The 24,932-nt window shown below is 40.2% G+C and overlaps 1 protein-coding gene across 1 annotated transcript in view; it reads left to right on the top strand.

Moving 5' to 3' along the window:
- The window catches only part of LOC124613936 (DNA-directed RNA polymerases I and III subunit RPAC1), a 218,032-nt gene that overhangs the window by 69,265 nt on the left and 123,835 nt on the right, over nt 1–24,932 (top strand). The window contains exon 3 of the mRNA XM_047142689.1: nt 13,927–14,034. Coding sequence (XP_046998645.1) covers nt 13,927–14,034 — 108 coding nt within the window. The remainder of the gene's footprint in view (nt 1–13,926; nt 14,035–24,932) is intronic.

Genomic DNA, 24,932 nt, shown 5'->3' with positions numbered 1-24,932 from the left:
GCCACAGCCCTATGATGCATGGCTTCTTGCTCTGTTGAGAGGACCTCCAGTGTTTGGTGCTTGTGGCATACAGATGACTGTGCACCACATTTTATTGGACCTGTTTTATTTTCCAATTAGTGGGCCACAGCGGATTTGCCAATGGATCTGCCATCTATTTTAAGTGACAACATTTGAAGACACTGGTCCAACAAAACGGATATTCTGAGAGACAGATACGAAATGCATTCAGGCCCAGGCGAGTTCAATCTATGGAACAGAATGAAGATACGAAGACACCCACCACTTCGGCATTTTTACCGTATTTTAGTGCCATGTCGTCAAGAATCAGAAGAGTCCTCGGAAGATATGGAATTAAGTGTGTTTTTCAACCATCTGCAAAACTGAGAAACCTGTTGGGTTTGGTTAAGAATGATCTTGGACTGAGGAAATGTGGTGTGTACAAGATTCCGTGTCAGTGTGGGGCAGCGTATATAGGCCAGACATGCCGTACAGTACAAGAACGCTACAATGAACATCAGCATCATAGACGCCTTCGTCAACCGGAAAAGTCGGCAATTGCGGAACACTGCCTGAATACAGGCAGAATACAGAAACCAGATGGCAGTTATAAGAGCCGAGGGACATGAAAGGGAAGCAGTGGTTGGGAAGGGAGTGAGACAGAGTTGTAGACTCTCCCCAATGTTATTCAATCCGTATATCGAGCAAGCAATAAAGGAAACAAAAGAAAAATTCGGAGTGGATCCATGGAGAAGAAATAAAAACTTCAAGGTTCGCCGATGACATTGTAATTCTGTCAGAGACAGCAAAGGACTTGGAAGAGCAGTTGAACAGAATGGACAGTGTCTTGAAAGGAGGATATAAAATGAACATCAACAAAAGCAATACGAGGATAATGGAATGTAGTCGAGTTAACTGGGCTGATGCTGAGGGAATTAGATTAGGGAATGAGACACTTAAAGTAGTAAAGGAATTTTGCTATTTGGGTTGCAAAATAACTGATGACGGTCGAAGTAGAGATGATATAAAATGTAGACTGGCAGTGGCAAGGAAAGCGTTTCTGAAGAAGAGAAATTTGTTAACATCGAGTATAGATTTAAGTGTTAGGAAGTTGTTTCTGAAAGTATTTGTATGGAGTGTAGTCATGTATGGAAGTGAAACATGGACGATATATAGTTTGGGCAAGAAGAGAATAGAAGCTTTCCAAATGTGGTGATACAGAAGAATTCTGAAGATTAGATGGGTAGATCACATAACTAATGAGGAGGTATTGAATAGAATTGGGGAGAAGAGGAGTTTGTGGCACAACTTGACTAGACGTAGGGATTGGGTGATAGGACATGTTCTGAGGCATCAAGGGATCACCAATTTAGTATTGGAGGGCAGCGTGGAGGGCAAAAATCATAGAGGGAGACCAAGAGATGAATACACTAAGCAGATTCAGAAGGATATAGGCTGCAGTACGTACTGGGAGATGAAGCAGCTTGCACAGGATAGAGTAGCATGGAGAGCTGCATCAAACCAGTCTTAGGACTGAAGACCACAACAACAACTGCCTGAATACAGGACATCATATGATTTATGAAAAGACGAAAGTTTTATCCCCGGCATCATCTCTCTGGGATTGCGTCATTAAGGAAGCAATACATATCAATACAGCCGATAATCTCATCAAGAAGTATAAGGGATTTCAGCTGAGCACAGCGTGGAACCCTGCATTGGCTGCTATTAAATCACGACATGAAAAATCAAGATTCTTCGATAACAGGTCCGTCGTAACACTGGCGTGGTACAGCCGTTGGTGAGTAATGTCTGGCCGCACTTGACAAACACAGCGTACAGCGCATGTGCGGGAGACCCACTCTGCGATTTTTGGCAGCGGGAGTTTGAATATGGCAAATCATTGTGCATGCGCAATGTGCGCAGCTGCGCATTCTTCACACGCATGTTCTAAAAACGGGGCGTCGGTGTGCGGATACCGTCAGTTGTACCTAACCACAAGCTAGGTTGAACCACCTGAAGATGTCAGAAAGTTGCTCCGAGGAAATATTGTGGAATTTGCACAACGTGATCCTGTGGGAAACCCATGAAGACTATTTACAACACATCTGCCGGGAAAGCTGGAAGAGTCACAAATGTAGTTCAAGTTTGAATTTTTGTGAAATGCCCAGTATTTTTCCCAAGATTTTAGGCAGATGGCTTTAATCTGTTAACAGGATGACTGGCTCTCTCATGTTTTTTTTGTAAATTGTCAGCCAGTGTCATTTCTCTGTGCCTTACTTTTAACTCCTTTGTCATCTTATTTTTATTTTAATCTCATGTACAGCTACTTTTACTATTTCTCCATTGTTTTAGAGCATGTGAGATAGTAGTGACGTGTGGTCAGTGCAAGTGGGTTGGGAGTGAGAACATGAGTGTGCGGCAGTTTTAGAAATTGTATCCACATTCATTTGTTTTAATGAGTGTAAGGGTGCTAATGACCTCTCTTTTGGACACCCATAAGCTTCCCCCCTCCTCCCCCCCCCCCCCCCAACACACACACACACACACACACACACACACACACACACTCTCTCTCTCTCTCTCTCTCTCTCTCTCTCTCTCTTTCTTTCTTTTAGGTTGGGATCATGCACTTACTCCATCTGGCAAGATGAAAAAGCCTTCAGCCAGACTTTATCATACTGGATTCTCTCTTCATTATTCATACAAAGTATGACCAGGGGCCTGGATGGTAGCGAAGGTAATGTGCATAGGGAGCAGAGTGAAGAAAATATTGGTAATCATCAGTGATGACTGTAACTAGAAAGCTGGTATATCTGTATAATTTATCTACATTAAAAAGTAAATGAATATGATTAAGAATATAAATATTTCTCCACTGGCTTTCTCTTTTTCATTTTTTCCTCCCTGCCTCAAATTGTAGGGTGTGGCATATACTTTGGCTAACATTGCAAATAATATTTGATATGTCTCTGCTGTTGTTAGTGGTTCAGTCGTGTGTAACCTGTACCTCTGTAAGTCGTGCTAGTGATTAATTCTGCACCACATTGAACTTGTGGCCGTTTTCAGTGTGTAGTGTTATCAACAGCTCCTGTTCAGTGTCATTGTATTCCTGTCCATGTATGGGTTAGGTAAGTGATGCCACTTGGTACTCATTTCTGTGCGCTGTTATATTTAATAAAACTCTACTACTGCAGGTCAGTTAGTGATGACCTCATTTGGTTGATTCATGTGTGTAGTGATCAAGATTGAATCTACATCTGCACTTTGCTGGCCAGCTTTCTGCTAACACAGTCTTTTTTTTTCTCTTCCCTGTTCCATTTATGAATGGTGTGTGTCAAAAATATTATCAATAAACTTCCATCTGAGCTGTCATTTCTTTAATTTTCCTCATTTTGGTTATTTCACTAGACATGTGTGGAAGGAACTAATATGTTGCCCAACTCTTTTTTGAACATACACTTTTGGAATGTCATCTGTGTGATGCACAATGTTTCTCCTGTTGCGTATGCCACTGGACATTGTTGAGCATCTCCAAAACACTCTTCGTTAGTTCTTCACCGTCTGTTCTATTAATTCAACTTGGTGAGAGCCACAGTATATTGAGACAGCACTCAAGGATCAGTCTACCAAGTGTTTTGTAAGCCATTTTTTTCATGAATAAACTACATTTCCTTAATGTCTATAAATTAATCTCAGTCTGGCATCTGCTTTTCCTATAATTAGTTTTATGTGGTCATTCCACTTTAGGTTGCTCTGGATGATTACTCCTAGATATTTTAGATTTTTGCAATTCTCAGTGATTTTTCAGCAATAGCATTATCAACCAGTACTGGATCTCTTCACCTATTGGAGCTGCAGCACTCTAGTTTTCATGGACAGAGTGGGAGGTATTTCGTAAGATCTTTTATTACAAAGTCAATATACTTTCTTATAGAGCAGATTTTTATCCTCCACAAATTAGATAAGGCATAATGGAACATGTTCGATAATTCTGTAATAGATTGACATTAGTCATGTAGGTAACTTCCCAAACAACAGCAAATGCTGTGAGGTTCAGTGAAAGCAAGTGCAGGTAGTATGTTGACAACAACGCTGTTCCCTTCCACGCCAGCTCACCTGTAACTGCCGACAATAAACCCACCTGCACCTCTGATGTTTTTGTTTTTTCAAGATATGTATGAAGACTAGGAAGGGTATACTTAGAAGTTAGGTCACCACTTGTCTGCTAATGTGGTACATGAACCAAATCCACAGAAAGCTTTTCTCATTTGTTGGATAGCCTTCTACACCCATGACTTTTTAAATGAAGTTAACTCTATTAATGAACTCCGTAGTGTTCTATTTTGATTAAATTTCTTCGTGTACATCTACATATATATTCTGCAAGCAGCATGGCAGAGGGTACCTTGTACCATTACTAGTCATTTCCTTTCCTATTCCACTGGAAAATAGACCTAGGTAAAAACATCTGTCCATATGTCTCCATACAAGCCCTAATTTCTTTCATCTAGCTTCATGGTTCTTATGTGAAATGTAAATAGGCAGTGTCAGAATTGTTCTACAGTCAGCTCCAAATGCCAATTTTTTTTCTCAGTAGCATTCATTTTCCCTTAAGGTATTCCCATTTGAGTTCCCAAAGCATCTTCATAATACTTGTGTGTTGATTGAACCTACAGGTAGCAATTCTTGGAGCCTGCCTTTGAATTGCTTTGATGTCTTCCTTTAATCTGACCTGGTGGGGATCCCAAATACTTCAGCAGTACTCAAGAATGGGTCATACTAGTGTTCTTTGAACGGTCTCCTTTACAGATGATATATTGCTAACATTCTCCCAATAAACCGAAGTTGACCATTTGCCTTCCCCACTACAGTCCCTACATGCTCATTCCATTTCATATCGATTTGCAAAGTTGTGCCTGGACATTTCATCAAAATGACTATGTCAAGCAGCACATTACTGATACTGTATTTGAACATTGCAGATTGTTTCTCCCATTCATCTGCATTAATTTACATTTTTATACATTTAGAGCTAGCTGCCATTCATCACACCAACTAGAGAGTTTGTCCAAGTCATCTTGTATCCTCATACAGCCACTCAATAACAACAACTTCCTCCATACTGCAGCATCATCAACCAATAGCTACAGATTGCTGCTCAACCTGTCTGTCAGATTGTTTATGTGTATAAAAAATAATAGTGGTCCTATCACACTTCTCTGAGGCACTCCTCACTATATCCTTGTCTCTGATGAACACTCACTGTCAAGGACAATGTACTAGTTTCTATTACTGAAGAAATGTTCAGGTCACCCACATATCCGGAAACCTACACAGTCCGCTCATACCTTCTTTAACAGTCTACAGTGGGACACCACGTCAAATGCTTTTCAGAAATATAAGAATATGGAATCTTCCTGTTACCCTTCATCCATACTTCACAGGGTATCATGCGAGAAAATGGCAGGCTGAGTTTTATAAAAGTGATGCCTTCTAAATCTGTGCTGATTTGTGGGCAGAAGTTTTCCCAACTCAAGAAAATTTATTATATTTAACTGAGAATATGTTCAAGAATTCCGTAGCAAATCGATGTTAAGTATATTGATTTGTAATTTTGTGGGCCCGTTCTTTTACCCATCTTGTATACGAGATTCATCTGGGCTTTTTACCAGTCACTCAGGGCTCTGTGCTGAGTGAGCGATTCACGATAAATGCAAACTAAATAAGGGGCCAATGCCATGGAGGACTCATTGTAGAAGCAAATTGGGATTTCATCCAGACCTTGCAACTTATTTGTTTTCAACTCTTCCCGTTGTCTCTCTATGCTGGGGATACCTATTATTATGTCTTTCATATGGGAGTCTGTGCAGTGGTCAAACGACAGTATGTGTACGATCCTCCTGCATGAATGGTGTCTTATATTTGAAATTTAAAACTTCAGCTTTCCTTTGCTGTTGTCAGTTGCACCACCTGGAAGGTCAACAAGCAACTGTATAAAAGCTTTCAACCCGCTTAGCGATTTTATGTAGGACTTGCATTTTCTCAGCTAGATCCTTCACTAAGGTATGACAGTGGTTGTTGTGCCTGGTACATACTGTGCCCAATGCTCTTCACACAAATCAGAAATATACTTCTGCCTACTAAGCCGCTTTCCAGTTACTTCCTTATACAATGCCCAGGAATTTATGGCAGCCAAATTAAGACTATTGTAGAATACTTGCATTAGCCGACGTCTTTTACTGGCTTTTGTGGAGTATATTCATGCCATTTGATCCACAATGTTGACCTCAAATTTTATTTCATTGTAAAATTGCACTGTTTCTGGAGTCTTCCTCTGACACACATACATAGGAGTGAAGTGAATTCAATAACAAAACATTCTTATTTGTTTTCTCTTTATAAACTGTTGTGGTTGTGCCATCATCCATTTTATATACTGTAATCGAATGGAATGGTCGTTTTCTGGTCTTTGCTGTACTAGGCATCTCCCTTCCATTGTGGTTCACAGTTCAAATTAAAGTTATGGATACTGCTCTCAGGTGGTTTGCAAGGCTTAGTGTAGCAAAGTGGGAGTCTGTTCAGTCTATCAGTAGTGACATTCAAACTTTTGTCTAGGTATGGTACTATAAGCCTATGAACAACATTTCACTTGTGCCTTGGTCAAATCATTGAAGGGGGTCAGCACTGGTGTATGGGAATCCATTCAGTATATGTTTACTAGAAATTTGTCTGGCTTACTTGCAATATATTGTGTGAAGGGGCATCTTATTTTCGATGGTAAAAGTTATTCATCAGTTGTAAGATAAGGTTCTGATTTATAGCGTGATGCACTATTTGCTATGGAAATATTTCAGATACCTGAAACAAGACCAAATCTGTCAGTTTTGAGGCGTTCAGATCTCATGAAATTTGTGTCAAACTTAATGTACTTCATTATTTCCGTAATTGTGTTTCACTCCATAGTTTGTATGAAAAAAGGAAGGCAGTATACATTTGACCATATTCTTTTGAGACAAAAATACTTTAACCCACGCACTCCTCTTGCATGCATTATGGTGTCAAAATCATCCAATTCTTCAATGTCCAATGCCTGCTCTTCAGAAATCGTCTTGTGTTCACTGATAAGCTTCTGATTTTGAATTTTCTTTTTAGCACATGGTGTTGGTCCTGGGCCCTCGCAAAAAGCTATGACTTTACAGATGATCTAAAAACATATGAAAGAGTCCTCCTAGTATTTCTGTATTTGTTAGACACTTCTTGCATTTACAGATTATGTTTGTGGGGACGACTACCTGATGCTGTCATAACAGTAATAAGTAAAATCTTGCTTTAACCAACAAACAATCCGTACTGGAACTAATGGCAGTGTTGTGACATATTTGAACAACAAAGGGACGACAGTTGGTTTCATTTCATACATGGTATTGCAAAGAAGTCGCTTGAAAATACAGAGAGAGAGGTTAAGAGTGGCCAAATTGGTCCTGCAATTCTTCTAGGTAGTAAACTTCGAATTTCACAACTAATAAAAATAGTGCACTTCAAAAAAGTGTGATTAATGTTTCATATAACTGATGAAAAGTCACAAAATATTAAGTCAATCCAGTTAACAGTTTTTTCAGAATGCAAGTGAAAAGTCCGTGAAGGGGCCAGTTTCGCCCTTCATTCCTTCTAATGTTAAGCCAACTGTACTATGCAATATTCAAGACCATACAGGTTCGACATTATACAATTTTTGCACTGTCAGATAGCTAATCTCAGCTACCACGGCAAGGTTGTACCACATTGGATGGGAAAATCGGTGTGTAACTGTCCAGAGGACAAAGACAGCTTAAATAGCTACAAAGACATCAGTTCTCAAATGTCTATAGACCAAAAACCATACAAAAAGCAACAGTGACATCGGTTTTTGCACTACAGAGAAAAATTGGGAATTATCCAAATGGGACAGAAATTGGTAGATGTGATGCACATGTACTGACAGACAAATGATAAAAATTTCAGAAAAAATGGATGATTTATTCAGGAGAAAAAGCTACACAAATTGAGCAAGTCAGTAACACATTGGTCCACCTGTGGCACTTATGCAAACAGCTATTCTCGATTTGGGAGAGATGCGGTGACCTTGCTGGCCAAGGTAGAGTTTGGCAAGCACAAAGACAAGCAGTAGCAACTCTCACTATGTGAGAGCAGGCATTATCTTGCTGAAATGTAAGCTCAGGATCGCTTGCCACAGAGGGCAACAAAGTGAGTTGAGAATACCATCACTGTACTGCTGTGCTGTAAGGGTGCCGCGGATGACAACCAAAGGGGCCTGTTGTGACATGAAATGGCACCCCAAACCATCACTCTTAGTTGTCGAGCCGTATGGTAAGCGACGGTCAGGTTGGTATCCCACTGCTGTATGGATCATCTTCAGACATATCTTTCGCCTGGAATCTTATGGACTGGATAGAATTGTCTTCAGTGATGAACCTCACTTCAAATTGAGCCCCAATGACCAGTAAAGATATGTCTGGAGATATCCCAGACAGCAGTGGGACACAACCTGACTGTCACTGCCATATGACCCAACAGCCAGAAGTGATGGTCTGGCGTGCTGTCATTTCATAGCAGGACCCCTTTGTTTGTCATCTGTGACATCCTAATAGCAGCAGTACGTCAATGGTGTTCCATGTCTGGTTCTTTTGTCCTTCATGGCAAGCCGTCCTGGGCTTACATTTCAGCAACATAATGCCTGCCCACACACGACAATAATTTCTACTGCTTATCTTAATGCTTACCTTTTAAGAGTGTAATTGTACTGAGGCCAGAAACCATATAAAAAGCAACTATGAAATCTCTTTTTGATTGCTTTGATGCCAAAAACTGCATAAAAAGCAACAATGAAATCGGTTTTCAATTGTTATGAGACTGGTGCAAGACAAGTTGTGCACTGTCTACCGTTTTCTGCCACAAGCTGAAATCAAGAAACAGCCTGTTCTACAACAGATCAAAGTGTCTCAGGGGTCACGTTCAGAATTTATTGCACAGTGTGTGCATTCGGTTCAACTACTTTTATGATCAGAGCACTGAACACTACATCTTTCAGATAATCCCATAGCGGAATTCATCCAAATAAAGATCCGGTGATCTGTATGGCCAGGCTGTACAAAAATGACAATTAATAGTTTAGTATTTCCAAAATGCCTCTGCAGCAGCTTCTTCACCGGCTGTACAATGTACGGAGGATTGCTATCTCACATAAAAATGATCCTACCCACACATCCATGCTGTTGAATGGTTGGAATGATGTCAGTGTGCAAAAGAGTCTCATAGCATTTACCAGTGATGGTACAGGACCTATCCCCTCAAAAGAAATATTGCCCTGCAATAAATGATGCCATCAACCCCCACCACAGAATTATCTTTGTAGAATGAACAGCTCCCGCTTCATATGTGAGTGGCCTTTCTGTTGCCCACATTCAGCAATTCTGTGTACTGACATGACATTGGAAATAGATTTGAGGTTCATCTGTCCACAGAATGTTCCTTGGCCACTCATTGTCCACTTCCATGGGAGGAAGAAATTGTAGAGCAAATGTTTGTCATTGGCAGGTAAACATGAAGTGAATCTCGAACATGGATAATTTTGTGAGGTTAGCAGTGCAGGATGTTTTATAAAATTTTATGCACTATGCTCACAGGCATGTCCTAAGTTCAGTCAATTATTTGTGCAATGCATGTTTACACACCACCAATTGACTCTTCCTACAGTGCTGTGGCCACACCTTCTGCTGACATTACATCAATTGTTGTCATCCCTCTGCCACATTGATCTTCAGTATAATCTGTCTTTTCAGATTCCGTAATCATTTTCTGCAGACCTTTGGCAGGTCTGGATCAGTGCCTTTTTTTTTCATATCCTTGAGTGCCCAGAGCTATTGGTACACAGTTATCATTCATTCACAGCTTTACCAGCTGCAAGTGATCCTGCATTGAGAACTGAGGAACAGCTGCGCACCCTACGTCATTTATTTTGCATATTCTGCCACATAAAGTGCCATCTAGTGGTTCAATCCCCCCCCCCCCCCCCCCCCCCCCCCCCCCCACACACACACACACTACGTTTCCCCCTTCTTCAGTACCATCCCATTCAAATTTATTTGACATCTTTCTGAGTATTGATTGTTTTTACAGCATTCTGAAACTGTAACTTTAATTATAATCACTTTGTAAATTTAGATATTGGGGAAGAACACTTGATAATCAGCTATCAAAAGAGTATGGGCTGTTGGGGATACAGTATATAGTAGAATCTCACTAATGCAATTTGAGATGATCCAACTCTCCACTTAGTTTGACCATCCCATTCCCGGTGTTTGTTAGGATTTGTTGGTGACTTATTGTGTGCGATATGGATCAGTAGGCTGTTGGCCATTGATAAATGTGGTAGCTAGGTAAGTTTTGACATAAGTTGTTCCTAACTAGGTCAGTAAGTTTATTGTGAATGCATTTGTTTTATAAATTTGCAACAGTGTTTCTCTCACATGTGAAAGTATGTAAAATTAAATTCTGTTGTCAACTAAATGTAAGTATGTGATGATATCTTCACTGGGGAAACTGAAAGTGCTTGAAAGGTTAGGTAAGGAAAATCTCTTCAAAACATTGCAAGTCAGGTAGCGGGTTGGCATAACAACTGTTGAAGACTGAGGAGGGGAAATGGAATGCAAAACTCCTGAAAGTCATGCATTGATTAGGTGAAAGAACTGTAAATGTGCTAGACTTAGAAGCCTAAAAGTGATATTCTATACAATGCATTGTGTATATGGTTTGAGCAGGATAGGAGAAAAGGAACTCCATTGTCCAGCGTAAAAGAAAAGGCACTGACTTTGTGTGAAAAATTACATGAAAATGAAAAGTTTGCAACAAATGAAGACTTGTTACATTGATGAAAAAAATTACAAATGGCATTCTAAATGTAATTATTTTGGGCAAGAAGCTGTCTACTGTAACAACTCTCAATGAATTTGTTCCAAAATTTTAAAACTTCTTGAAGAGCTTAATCTGAGCGCTGATCAGGCAGATAACATTGGTGAGTCTCACTTGAACTATAAAATATCAGGCAGATAACATTGACAGGTCTCGCTTGAAATACAAAATGCTTGTTACAAGAAATGTTTCTATACAAAATCAGTATTTAAGAGGTACAAAAGTTGCCAAAGTAGAATTACTATTTCTGTCTGTAGTACCACAGATGGCAGTCACAAGATGCCATTCTTTGTGATCAGAAAAGCAAAAGAATTAATGACATTCAGAAACATTAATATAGCTTCACTACCCGTATGTTATAGTAATCAAAAGTCGACATGGCTGGAATCCAGCCTCTTTAGAGAATGGTTTTATGACCAGTTACTCCCTGCAGTTATAAAATACCTAAATGGAAAGTAGGGGCCTTCCTAAACGTGCCATATTGTCATGAACATGACATCTCATCCATCTGAAGATGACCGTTAAAAGGTGAAATAAAAGCATTATCTCTTCCTACCAACGTAACAAGTGTAATCCAACCCGTGGACCATGGGGTCAGTGGGTGGCTGAAAAGATTATATCATCAAAAATAAGTTTGATCAGTGTTAGAGAGGACACAAGAAGGCAGCAGCTTGTTTCAAGTGATGAAATCAATAAAGATGTGATGTATGCAATTGCCAAAGTTGCAAAGAAATTCTGGCGCCCAATGCTTAAAAAATCTTGGCTCCAACTGTGGCCAAAAATGAATGAAATTAATGATGAAACATCAAAAGAAATGAGTGAAGAGAATTAAGATGAAACAGACCATGTAACAACTGTGGAAAGTTAAGATATAGACTCCCCAGCAGTTTTGAAGAATTTACAAACTTTACAACTGGACATTGAGGCCAGTGATGTGAGTGAGAGGATCAATACAGCTGATCTTGACTACACAATGGAAGAAAACTTAACTTGTGGTGTCACCGCCAGACACCACACTTGCTAGGTGGTAGCTTTAAATCGGCCGCAGTCCATTAGTACATGTCGGACCCGCGTGTCGCCACTGTCAGTGATAGCAGACCGAGCGCCACCACACGGCAGGTCTCGAGAGACTTACTAGCACTCGCCCCAGTTGTACGGACGACTTAGCTAGCGATGCAACACTGACGAAGCCTCGCTTATTTGCAGAGAAGATAGTTAGAATAGCCTTCAGCTAAGTTAATGGCTACAACCTAGCAAGGCGCCATTAACAGTTCATATTCTTTATACCGTACCGTCAAGAACGATGTATACAAATGATGGATTAAAGTTAAGTATTCCAGCAGCTACGTACTTTTCTTTATAGCATTCATTCCGTATCCTGTTTCAGACCTCACGCCAGCCTGCGTGAGTTTAACGCGTGCATTTCGGCCTCCTCTCTCAATTAGTGTGCGTAGTGTTGGCTAACTGCCAACACTACATAACTGATCATTCAATCAGTGGTGCTGTAATTTGAAGAACTGATGAGAACAAGGAAGATTATGAAGGCAATGAAGACAATGAATATATGGCTTGAGTATCAAATACAGATGGCAAAAATGCATTTGATACAGCCTTTCAATACATCAGACAAAGTTGTATGTCCACTCCAAAAGCCATTTTGTGGATTGATAATGTTGGAACCTTGCAGCAAAATTGAGATTCTTGGTTGCTAATCAAAAGCTCACTACAGATGTTTTTCATCCTGTTTAAGAACAGAACGTTTTTTCCCGTGTGATATCTTGATTTAAACAGTTAAATGCAAATCGGCTGTGTGTCACTGCAGTACTGTAATGAGATATGTACAGCTGTTTAACTTTCTCTCACAGCAGCAATGTCTTACCATTGATACAGACATATTTTATAGTACAGACTCTACTCTACACTTTTGCACAAGATTGTTTAGTGTGTCAACATTTTCTTTTAATTTTGTTACTGTTTTTAACATGGAACAATGTTTTGTACAGTATTTACAGTTGAAAATTAAAGTTTCTGATAATCTGACAATGGTTTCAGTCGCGTAGGGGATGGATTAGCAAGGTTCTACCCTGTGTGTGTGTGTGTGTGTGTGTGTGTGTGTGTGTGTGTCCAGATCTGCTACAGTTACTTTAGCCCTGTGCAGGCTATTATTAATGTGCATACCCAAGGTTTAGAGAATTCAGTACATCCAGGACTAAGTCATTTTTTTAGCATAATCTTATAAAAGAAATGTCATTATTGCACCACTCTTACACAGAGAAGACAGTTGCCACAGGCATCACAGTTAGGTTCAGTTTTAAAACCAACCCTTACACTTTTGTATTGCACTATAGTACTGTGAGCCTAAGCAATCACATCTTCAAAAGCTTGACTTACAGAATGATTTGACAGATGGTCATATGGAAGGAATTGCCAAAATATGATAGTAAAAACAAAAATGTTCAAGGTAGATTAGGAAAAGCTGGACCTGTTTATGAATAAGCCCAGTGAAGTTGGAAACTTATGCTGTGGTGCTTACCATAAGCATAAAAATTTAACTTCTTTATGCACGTGATACCAGATATTCTAAGGCAGACACCAAGTGTATTAGTTGATGTCAAAAAGTAAACTGTAATGTGATTGAAAATAGGTCATCCCAAAGACAAAATATATAATGCATTTTTAGATCTGAGTGATAGTAATTGCTTTGTAAAATCTTTTCTCTGTTGTGTATGTGTGAATTATCAGGTTACAAAACTTCTTTCTCACCTTACATCTAATTTTGACATTGGTATGTTGCTATTGATGGAGAAAGTAATGTTTAAGTTTAGCACATGTTAGAATTGGAATATTTTGTAAGCAGACATGTAATTTTATTAAAATGTTTAACTCAACAATATTTACTTTATAAATTTCTGTAATATACTGCATCATAGTAACAGCTGTCTTTATTTGTTACAGAATTTCCGAATAGTCATAATCAGACACAATAACCTGGAAATGGAATTTGATATGATTGGCATTCATGCTGGTATTGCAAATGCTTTGAGGCGAATTCTTCTTTCGGAGGTGAGAAAATAATATCTACCTTTCAGTGTGTGAGATTGTATCACAAGCAAAGACAGCAAACAGTTGACAAAAGCATATTTGGGAACTACATATTCAGTGTGAATAATTACTCTAATAAGTTTCACAAGTTTTTCTAGTAGATGATGGTAGTGTCCTAATTTTACAGTGTTTCCAGTGCCATAAACAAAAGCAGCCTTAATAAAATTCAATAAAATCTTGAACACATCTAATTCTGAAAATTTTAGCAGTCAATCTTCATCAATCGGTTATATTTTAATTGTTCTCCAGTCTTCCAGTAATAACGTTCAAAGCAGGCAAAAAGTTCCATTTCCAGTGGTAGACAATATAGAGGCTGGTAGTAAGTAATGATGGGTTTGCTCATCTGTTTGTCTGAAAAGACCTAACTTTTCTTACAAAAGTTGGTCTAATCTGTTGTGATGAAATGAAAAAACTAAATATGAAGGATTAATTGTACATAATTAGTAACCATTTTTAAATCATACCATATACTAGTTGCCTATTTCTTTCCATGCAATTTCTACTGCTTCATTTTGTACAGTGTAGTTTTGCTAACTGTTACGTGACCACTGGATGAGTGTTACCACATCTCACAGCATTCTACATCTGTGCATAAAACATAAATTTCCGGTGTAAGCTACTGAAAATATGTTTTCTTGTCAGCAAGACCAGTTTAATCAAACCAATGTCTCCATTACAGTTTAGTTTCTCCACTTTCCCATGAGTCTTTTACAAATGGCCAATTCTGCTGTAAAAATCAGTATACTGCAAGATAAAAAGTAACTGATTAGGCAAATTGCGAGGGTATTTTCTTTGGAAAGGACATTTTTCCTTCCTGATCCTTACAGTATTTCTTTGCAGATTAATACCATAATCAACACAGTATGTTTAGGAAATATTGGTGTGTGGCACATCGCACATGCTCTGTTAAATGTGCCAAATGTCATGTTTCCAAGTGAGCTCTGACATTTTTAACTGGTATGAGTGTGGTGAACGTGAGGTACATGAGTTGGGGGACTCTCCTGTGGCCATAAGCTCTATTGATCTACTTCAGTTTCCACAATGTGACCTTATGAGGGAACATTGGGTGTCACAAGAAATGGAAGTCTTGGTTTAACTGCATAAATAATGAGTTCTGTGCTAACAGAGTGGTTGGTTGTTGAAGTGAATCACTCATTTAGAGAGCTACCTCTTGGCACCTGCTGCTCCTCAGTTATAGTTGGCTTACAAAGCAAACTTGGTTCTACCTGAGAGGACAGTGAAACTCCCTAGATTTTTGTGGTAATAACTTGGTTCTAAATTTACAAATGAAAAACGCTTGGCAGGATGGAAGTAAAATAGGGGCATCTAGAGAGAATGTGCAGAGACTAGTCATCACAATTATGCCTCTCTTAGTGATAACAACAAAACACCTCCATAATACAATATTTGTTTATAACACTGAATTCTAGTAGAGATGTTTTTATATGCTGTGGTGTAATGGATATAGGTACAGGAGATTTGCAAAACTAGAAGATGTCACAGATGTACTTAATGATACTTTGAATAAGGTTAATCATATCTGCTGGAAACTGCTGTCTTCATTATGAAATTGAGTACACTGACATTAACTGAGTATCTTAACCATCAATCCATTGATTGTAAAGCTTTTATCCCATTTTCCATAAAGTGTTTCGGATACCCGGTGTTTGGGTTGTTAATTTTCACATTGGAATCATGTTACATGTGGAAGGTTTGGCAGCCCATGAACCAGTGGTATATTTTTTCCTGTCACTGTGCATTACATGTATAGGTTGGCAAACTGTCTGGAGTCAGCAAAGCCTAAAATTTGTAGAAGAGGAGAAAAAAATTGATGTTGAAGACATGCAAGTTTTCAAGACAGTACAGCCTCAATACATTTTTTGCATCCACACTCACAGGAAAAGAAACTATTTTCCTAGCTGCCTCAAAACAAACAGTAACTATACATTCTGGAACCAGCAAATCGATATGTAAGGCAACTGTATTTTGAAAAAATTTAATGAGTATTCCAGTTTGGTTCAAGCAGCAAAAGAGGTGCATCGGTCAGTGATTAACAAAAAAAAGTGTGTATAATGTTTCCCAACAAAACTTTAATTTACTCGCCACAGAAGGGTAAAGTTACAACCATAAGTAAATACGAGACCAAGAAACTAGAGCCATTATTATCAGATCAGAAAAGGCCAACAAGTTGTAATAGCTATGAATGTAGGAAGTGTTAATGACAGAACAGTCAATCTCCCTTCCCCTGCTCCCCCTCATTTTGCATTTACTATTGCATTGAAGTGAAAAGGGGAAGGAGAAACAACTGTGGAAGAGAGGTAGCAATACTTCAATGGAGTTTGAACAGTTACAGGACTTCTGTAGGAAATCTAAAGATCCTAGCAGAGGTGAAACATGTCTGTACGTATCTACAAGAAACATACTTCAAATGATCTGACATGCCAGTGCTAATATGTTACAATTTCAATAGAAAGGACATTTTCAATTGTGAAAGGATCACCACTATTCATGTATTAACCTTAACATTTGGCTGCATCATTGTCTCTCATTAGCAAAAACAGTGTGCTATGTCTGTTTTCCCTCTCACGAACTTGTGGGCACTCGAGTCCTCAAAGATGTCATTCTACAACTTCCCCAACCATACTTCCTGGAATGTTAATACACATTTCAACATCTCCTACTCAAGCCCTTCCTGCTCCCTCCCGTCCCCCACTTTCCCAGCCACTAGCCACCACCACCACCACCACCACCACCACCACCACCACTTACAAATAAAATAATGGTCTCTTGTGTCTAGTCTTACATGAGCCATTCTGATCGATATTTGCACGCTATCTCACGGAACTGAATAAACAATATTTTTTTCCCCTAATGGGATACAGTAAAATGTCTGATTTTGGATGAGGCATAGATTTGAGTAATGAAGAAGAAAGTCCATCATACAAAGAAAAAAGCTCCCCATTTCTCCCCCCTTTCCACCTCACTTTGTCCTTCTCTGTCTCCTCCATCTCTCCCTCCCTCCCTCCCACTCTCTCTCTCTCTCTCTCTCTCTCTCTCTCTCTCTCTCTTTCTCTCTCTCATGTATGCTTTACCCTCTCAGTGCCTCCCCCACACTGGGCAACATTAAGCTGTTACTATTCGATTTCACTACTGCAGTCTAGTATTTGGGAACTTTGAGAGTGCATAATTCACAGCTTCCTGTATCTATATCTAAAGTACTCCATACTCCGTCACTGGATTGCATCCATAGTATGTATACTTTTCATCCCACGTTTGCTCCTTCACACAACGTGCCAATTTTGTGTTTATCCTTAGTGTGGCAACTGCAGTTTCATTTACTATACAGTACTCCTCTTCACTAGCCACATTCCTCCATGTTGTTCCCCATTGAAGGGATTATGTGTTGGTTATAGGTGATAATCCTGAGCTTTGTTTTCACTCCAGGTTGATTCTTATACTTTTATCTTACTTGCATACAAGGGCAATGCTGCAGTTGTGTTGACCATCTGGTCCAGCGTATCACAAGCCTTAGTGCTGTCTCTGCAAAAAGGGTTGACAGGAAGAGTAACAATATCCTGAAGAAATGTTTCTTGTTACTAGAGACTGCCAAGAGTCTTTAACTATTATTGTGCTGTCCCCCTTACATTATATGACCTTCAGAAGATCTATAAGGAAGGGGTTCCTCCTAGGCTTATTGTCAATAACATTGATTCTTGACATACAGTGTAACAAAACATCTTGTGTCATGTTGAGCACGCTAGTAGGTCGGTGTGTACATCACATTAAGAACTCGTGGATTTCTTAGCTCAGTTAGAGGGCTGCAGTTGAATGACTGATATTTTGACAAGGTTTGATGTGGTGTCTCTATTCACATTCATTGCTCTTTCTGATTCATTTGGTTTTGAGTTAATTAAACTGTTTCGACATGTGCTGATTTTCACTTACTTTTTACTCAGTGTCCAGTTCTGTGAATAAACAGATGGGAGTTGCGATGGGTAGTTCATTCTCATCTGTTATTGCCAATCTGTGTAGAGAAGATTTCGAGGGATATGCCCTGGATGGCGGTGAGGGGGGGGTCTCATTGAAATTTTGTATATATGTTGTTGTTGTTGTGTTTGGCGGGGAGGGTTAAGAAGAAACAGGCGTAGTTCTGGGGGAGGGGGGCTGCAGCCCCATCCCTGTCACCCCCCTCCATGATTCATCTCTGGCATGAAATTCTGCAGAATATGAATGCAACAGGGAGAGAAGAAAGCAAAACTTTGTGTGTCGAACTAGTGTCAATGCAGGCTGAATGAAGTGCAACATGGGTCTGGATCTGTTACAGACATACCTACATAGAGTTGCTGTTTTCATTATCTTCTAAAATATACTAAATCTCTGTGTGTAAAATAACTACTTATTGTATTTGTTTGTAGCCACATTACTTTACTGAAGAAAAGACGTTCTCAACATTGTTAATAGTGCATGTTTAACATTACTTCAACCTGTTCATGACAAGAGCGTACTTTTCTTACTTCCTTCTTACAAAATTTTCATTATAATGTATAGTTTGACTTTATACAAAACTTTTCTCTTCCAGTGGTTAACAAATATTTCAAAGTATAAAGGGAACACCTGTTCTACATAACAAATTCTTCCTAACTTCACAACTAAATCATGACAGTCGAAATTACAAGTCTTACCTCCCTTTCTTCCTGTAAATTGGTTCCATTATAATTATAATTTTGCTAGTAATATCATGCTACTAATTGGAATGAAAATGAAAATGAAAGCCTTGAGCAGCCGCTGGTGAAGTATCAGTGCAGCAGTAGTGCAGCAACAGTGCAGTTGGGAGTCGCATATTTAGCTTTCATATTTGTTTTGTAGTTTGATTCTTAATTTCTTTCCAAGTGTTTGTGCACTTGCATATTTAATTACATAAAATCCTTGCGTATTCTCGTATTTGAGAGGAGTTATATTGCTTATTGATAGCTGTAAAGTATAAATTAGCGGAGTCGTTAGTCAATTGTTTATTTTGCACAGCCAGTGCTTTCTGTTTATTTTGTAGAGTCAGTTAACAGCAGACAGAGGCCAGTGCAGTTTCATCTGTCCTTGCAGAGTGATGTGTGCAAGCAGCAGTAGCAGAAACTAGTCATATATTCAGTTTTTCGTATTAGTTCCGCAGGTTTAATTCAAATTAATTTGTGTGTTTGTGTGCTTGCGTGGTGAAATTTTTTGGATCTTTGCATATTTTCGAATTAGAAAGGGGTAGTATCAAATTTTAATAACGGTAGAGTGTAACATCGCGTAGGTGGTTGTCATTTGTCCTAAGACGGGTAGGATCGCATTGTAATATCTGTATAGTGGCGTAGTCGTGGTAATTTGATTGCTTGGTTCGTAAGTAATTGTTCATATATCACAGCTCAATCTGGCGCTGGTGACGCAACTGTGCAGTCACATATTGCTGTTTTATTTGTCGCAACTCTGTACGTCCAGATATTAGCAGTAGGATGGATAGGGTGCGTGGGTGCTGTGTGCGGGCACAGCAGGAACTGGCCACGGTTCGCGAGCAGCTGAGCATGCTGTTGGCCACGGTCAGCCTCCTTCAGGCTGCTGCCTCAAGGTACAGTGACGGCGGAGGGTCTGGCGTGTCGCTTGAGACACCACAGGTGTCACTTGCTGCATCCACTGACTCAGCCGCTGAGGCACCTTCTAGTGTACCCGGTGCATTGGGGCTGCCCTCACCTCAGGATGAGTGGTGGACTGCAACGCGTCCGTGTCGCTCGAGGCGGTGGGTCAATGTGGAGGCTGGTCGGCTGGCCTCACCCGTTCATCCTGTCAGTGGGCAGGTGGCTGCTCCTTCAGCAGGGCCAGCCCAAGCAGGCACACGGGGCAAAGCCTTGCTTGGTTATTGGGAGCTCCAACGTTAGGCGGGTGATGGAGCCCCTTAGGGAAATAACGTACAGGGCTGGAAAGAATTCCAACGTGCACTCGGTTTGTCTACCGGGGGACTCATCCGAGATGTGGAGGCGGCCTTGCCTGTGGCTATCGAGCGTACAGGGTGCAGTCGTCTGCAAGTAGTTGCTCACGTTGGCACCAATGATGCCTGTTGCTTGGGTTCTGAGGCGATCCTCAGCTCGTACAGGCGGCTGGTGGATTTGCTGAAGACCGCTGGCCTCGCACGCGGGGTGCAAACAGAGCTCTCTATTTGCAGCATTGTTCCCAGAGTGGATCGGGGTCCTTTGGTTTGGAGCCGAGTGGAGGGTCTCAACCAGAGGCTTCATCGACTCTGTGGCGGTCTTGGCTGTAGATTTCTAGACTTGCACTATTGGGTGGGGAATTGTGGGACGCCCCTAGATATCAGGGGTGCACTACACAAAGGAAGTGGCTACTCGGGTAGCAGAGTACTTGTGGCTTGCACATGGGGGTTTTTTAGGCTAGGCAGTAGTGCGGGGTGTCCTGATGAACACTCACCAGTCAACGTGCAGGCAGGGAAATCAGGACGCGCTCAGTGTAAAGACACTTCAGCTATCAAGATATTAGCAGTAAATTTTCAGAGTGTTCGGCTTAAAGTTCCTGAATTTACTGCCCTCCAGGAAGTGTGTGGCACATGAATTATTCTCGGGACTGAGACCTGGCTGAACCCCGAGATAGGAAGTTCTGAAAATTTAGTGAGGGTTGGAACTTGTATCGGAAAGACAGATTAGACACCGTAGGAGGTGGTGTCTTCATTGCAGTTGTCAAAGAATTGTGTCTGCTGAGGCTGAAGTAGAGTGTGATTGTGAAGTTATCTGGACACGTTTAACATGGCTAGGAGAAATAAAGTTAATTGTTGGGTGTTATTACCGGCCACCAGGTTCCACCGTGACGGTTCTAGAATCATTCAAAGGGACTCTACATTCTGTATCGCAGAAGTACCCGGATCATGCTATATTAGTTGGAGGTGGCTTCTACCTACCTAGTATAGACTGGGATGTCTATGGATTCATTACAGGTGGTACAGACAAGCTGTAATGTGAATTACTTTTGAACACATTATCCGAAAACTGTCTTGAGCAGCTAAATCTACAGCCAACGCGTATTGTAAATATTTTAGATCTGGTTGCCACGAACAGACCAGACCTCATCGACGGTGTAAGTGTTGAGACAGGGATTAGTGATCATGATGTTGTCATTACGACTATGGTTACGAAAGTTAAAAAGTTGGTCAAGAAGGCTAGGAGAGTATTCTTACTAGAAAGAGCAGATAAGCAGTTGGTAACATCCCACGTAGTGAATGAATCGACTTCATATACTTCCGGTACGATGGACGTGGAAGAATTATGGGCAAATTTTAAACACATTGTAAATCACGCATTGGAGAAGTATGTGCCGATAAAGTGGATTACGGACAGAAAAGACCCACCGTGGTTTAACAGCGCAATTTGGAGAATGCTAAGGAAGCAAAGACAGTTGCACTCGTGGTACAAGATAGATCGGGAGAATGAGGACAGGCAAAAGTTAGTAGAGGTTTGTGCTGCTGTAAAAAGAGCAATGCGCGAAGCATACAACCACTACCACCACCATACCTTAGCAAAAGATCTTGCTGAAAACCCAAGGAAATTCTAGTCTTACGTAAAATTGGTAAGCGGGTCAAAGGCTTCCACCCAGCCACTCACTGATCAGTCTGGCCTGGCAACAGAAGACAGCAAAACGAAAGCTGAAATTTTAAATTTAACATTTGAGAAATCTTTCACGCAGGAGGATCGTACAAACATACCGCCGTTTGAGTCTCTCACAGATTCCCGTATGGAGGACATAGTGATAGACATCCATGGGGTTGTGAAGCAGCTGAATGGGTTGAAAATAAATAAATCACCAGGTCCTGATGGGATTCCAATTCAGTTTTACTGCATTGGCTCCTTACTTAGCTTGCATTTATCGCGAATCTCTTGCCCAACGTAAAGTCCCGAGTGACTGGAAAAAAGTGCAGGTGATGCCTGTATATAAGAAGGGTAGAAGGACGGATCCTCAAAATTACAGACCAATATCCTTAACATCGGTTTGTTGCAGGATTCTTGAACACATTCTCAGTTCGAATATAATGAATTTCCTTGAGACAGAGAAATTGCTGCCCATGCATCAGCACGGCTTTAGAAGGCATCGCTCCTGCGAAACGCAACTCACCCTTTTTTCACATGATATCTTGCAAGCCATGGATGAAGGGTATCAGACGGGTGCCATATTCCTTGACTTCCAGAAAGCGTTTGACTCGGTGCCCCACTTCAGACTCCTAAGGTACGAGCATATGGGATTGGTTCCCAAATATGTGAGTGGCTTGAAGACTTCTTAAGTAATAGAACCCAGTACGTTGTCCTCGATGGTGAGTGTTCATCGGAGGTGAGGGTATCATCAGGAGTGCCCCAGGGAAGTATGGTAGGTCCGCTGTTGATTTCTATCTACATAAATGATCTTTTGGATAGGGTGGATAGTGGATAGCAATGTGCGGCTGTTTGCTGATGATGCTGTGGTGTACGAGAAGGTGTCGTCGTTGAGTGACTGTAGGAGGATACAAGATGACTTGGACAGGATTTGTGATTGGTGTAAAGAATGGCAGCTAACTCTATATATAGATTAATGTAAATTAATGCAGATGAATAGGAAAAATAATCCCATCATGTTTGAATACTCCATTAGTAGTGTAGTGCTTGACACAGTCACATTGATTAAATATTTGGGCGTAAAATTAGAGAGCGATATGAAGTGAGACAAGCATGTAATGGCAGTTGTGGGGAAGGCGGATAGTCATCTTCAGTTCATTCGTAGAATTGTGGGAAGATGTGGTTCATCTGTAAAGGAGACCACTTATAAAACACTAATACGATCTATTCTTGAGTACTGCTCGAGAGTTTGGGATCCCTATCAGGTCGGATTAAGGGAGGACATTGAAGCAATTCAGAGGCAGGCTGCTAGATTTCTTACTGGTAGGTTTGATCATCACGCGAGTGTTACGGAAATGCTTCAGGAACTCGGGTGGGAGTCACTGGAGGAAAGGAGGCGTTCTTTTCGTGATTGGCTGCTGAGGAAATTTAGAGAACCAGCATTTGGGGCTGACTGCAGTACAATTTTACTGCCGCCAACTTATATTTCGCGGAAAGACCACAAAGATAAGATGAGAGATTAGGGCTCATACAGAGTCACATAGGCAGTCATTTTTCCCTCATTCTGTTTGGGCGTGGAACAGGGAGAGAAGATGCTAGTTGCACAAAACACATTAAATTTTGGAGAGTCCTTCTCATGTTGTACAACTTCATGTGGTTGTTCTGTACCCCATATTCTCACATTATGACAGTTCATCGTTCCATTTAAATGGAATGTTGCTTCATCAACAAACACTCAGGATGGAAGAAAACTGTCATCCTCCATCTTGCCAAGAAAGAAATTACAGAATTCATCACGTTGTTGTTTGTCACCTTCACCAAGAGCTTTCAGTAGCTGAATTTTGTATGTTGTCATGTGTAAAAGTCTATGCAACACATGAGAAAGATCTTGGTGGCATGTTGAGCTGTCGAACTGCACAGCAAATGGATTTCTGCAGACTTCCTGCGAAACTATGGCAGATGCGCTCGACATCTGTCAGACACTCGGGGAAGGCCCGGCAATTTGCCTTTACACAAACGACCTGTTTCTCGGAATTGTTCATGCTATCATCTAATGCACTGTGCTGTAGGAGCATCCACACCATACGTAGTATGAAAGTCACACTGAACAGTTATTACTGACCCGCACAGCACAAAGCGTGGAACACAAAACGCTTTCTGTTGCCCTGACACCATTTTTACTAGAACTGAAGTGGGCGCAACTGCAGCTACCTAGCAGGAACCATGTAAAACTCAAGAGTTTGCTGTTTCCAACAGTACGTTGTTCGTGCACATATCTATAATAACATAGTAGTTATGATTTTTTTAAGTTGGATGATTCTTTTTGATACATTCTGTGTTTCCAATGTTTGTTGTAGATATGTATAAGATTTTCTGTTTCACTTTTTATTCTTTTAGTAGTTTTATTTTCTTATGGATGTCACTCTATGCTGATTTGGTGTATTTTTTTATCGAGTTGAGAGGTTGATTATATTTAGGTTATAGTGATTTTGCTATGTTGTATATTGTAGAATTGCTAGTTCCTTCTATGTCACAGCCTGTTCTAGTGGCAGGTCAGTTAGTCTGTTCATTGTATAGAAATAGACATGTTTATTTGCTTTAGGGCAACATGATTTTGAGTTTATGATGTCTGTCATGTGGATTTTGTCAAAATTTTGAATGTGGATCTGAAAAAATTTGCTTCTAAGGTGTTTAAAAGACGCTATTGTGCCTGCAATGCTGCAACCCATGCCTACCCCATCTTCTTGTGTATAGATTTCATTATTGAATTTGAAGTAATTTTGTGTTAATATTATTTTCAGCAGTTCAGTAATGTAATATATACTGATTATAGATGTTTTTCTGTTTTGGAGTAAGTTGTGCTCTATAGTTCTTATGGTTTCATAGACCAGTATATTTATGTAGAGGATGGTTATGGAAAAAGACAACAAATTTCCCATTTGCTGGAATTTTGATGTCTTTTATTTTGTTTGCCAGCATTTGGGAATTTTGTTGTTGTATGTGTAACACTTCGTAAGTGGGTTCTTTAGTTTTTGGTGATGTGGTAGGTGTTGCTGTCTATGCAGTTGGTCTATGCAGTTGGCCACTGGATGCATAGGAATAAATTCTTTGTGAATCTTAGGTTGCCCATATAATTTTGGTGTCTTTGGATTGAAAACTATATTTGTTCTTTTTTCATGATCTGTGAGTATTGTATTGCAAGATTCGATGACCTTTTAGTTTGTACTGGAAATTTATTAC

This window comes from Schistocerca americana, chromosome 4 (genome assembly GCF_021461395.2).
Source record: "Schistocerca americana isolate TAMUIC-IGC-003095 chromosome 4, iqSchAmer2.1, whole genome shotgun sequence".
Classification (NCBI taxonomy): Eukaryota; Metazoa; Arthropoda; class Insecta; order Orthoptera; family Acrididae; genus Schistocerca; species Schistocerca americana.
This window is presented reverse-complemented; position numbering and strand designations above follow the sequence as displayed.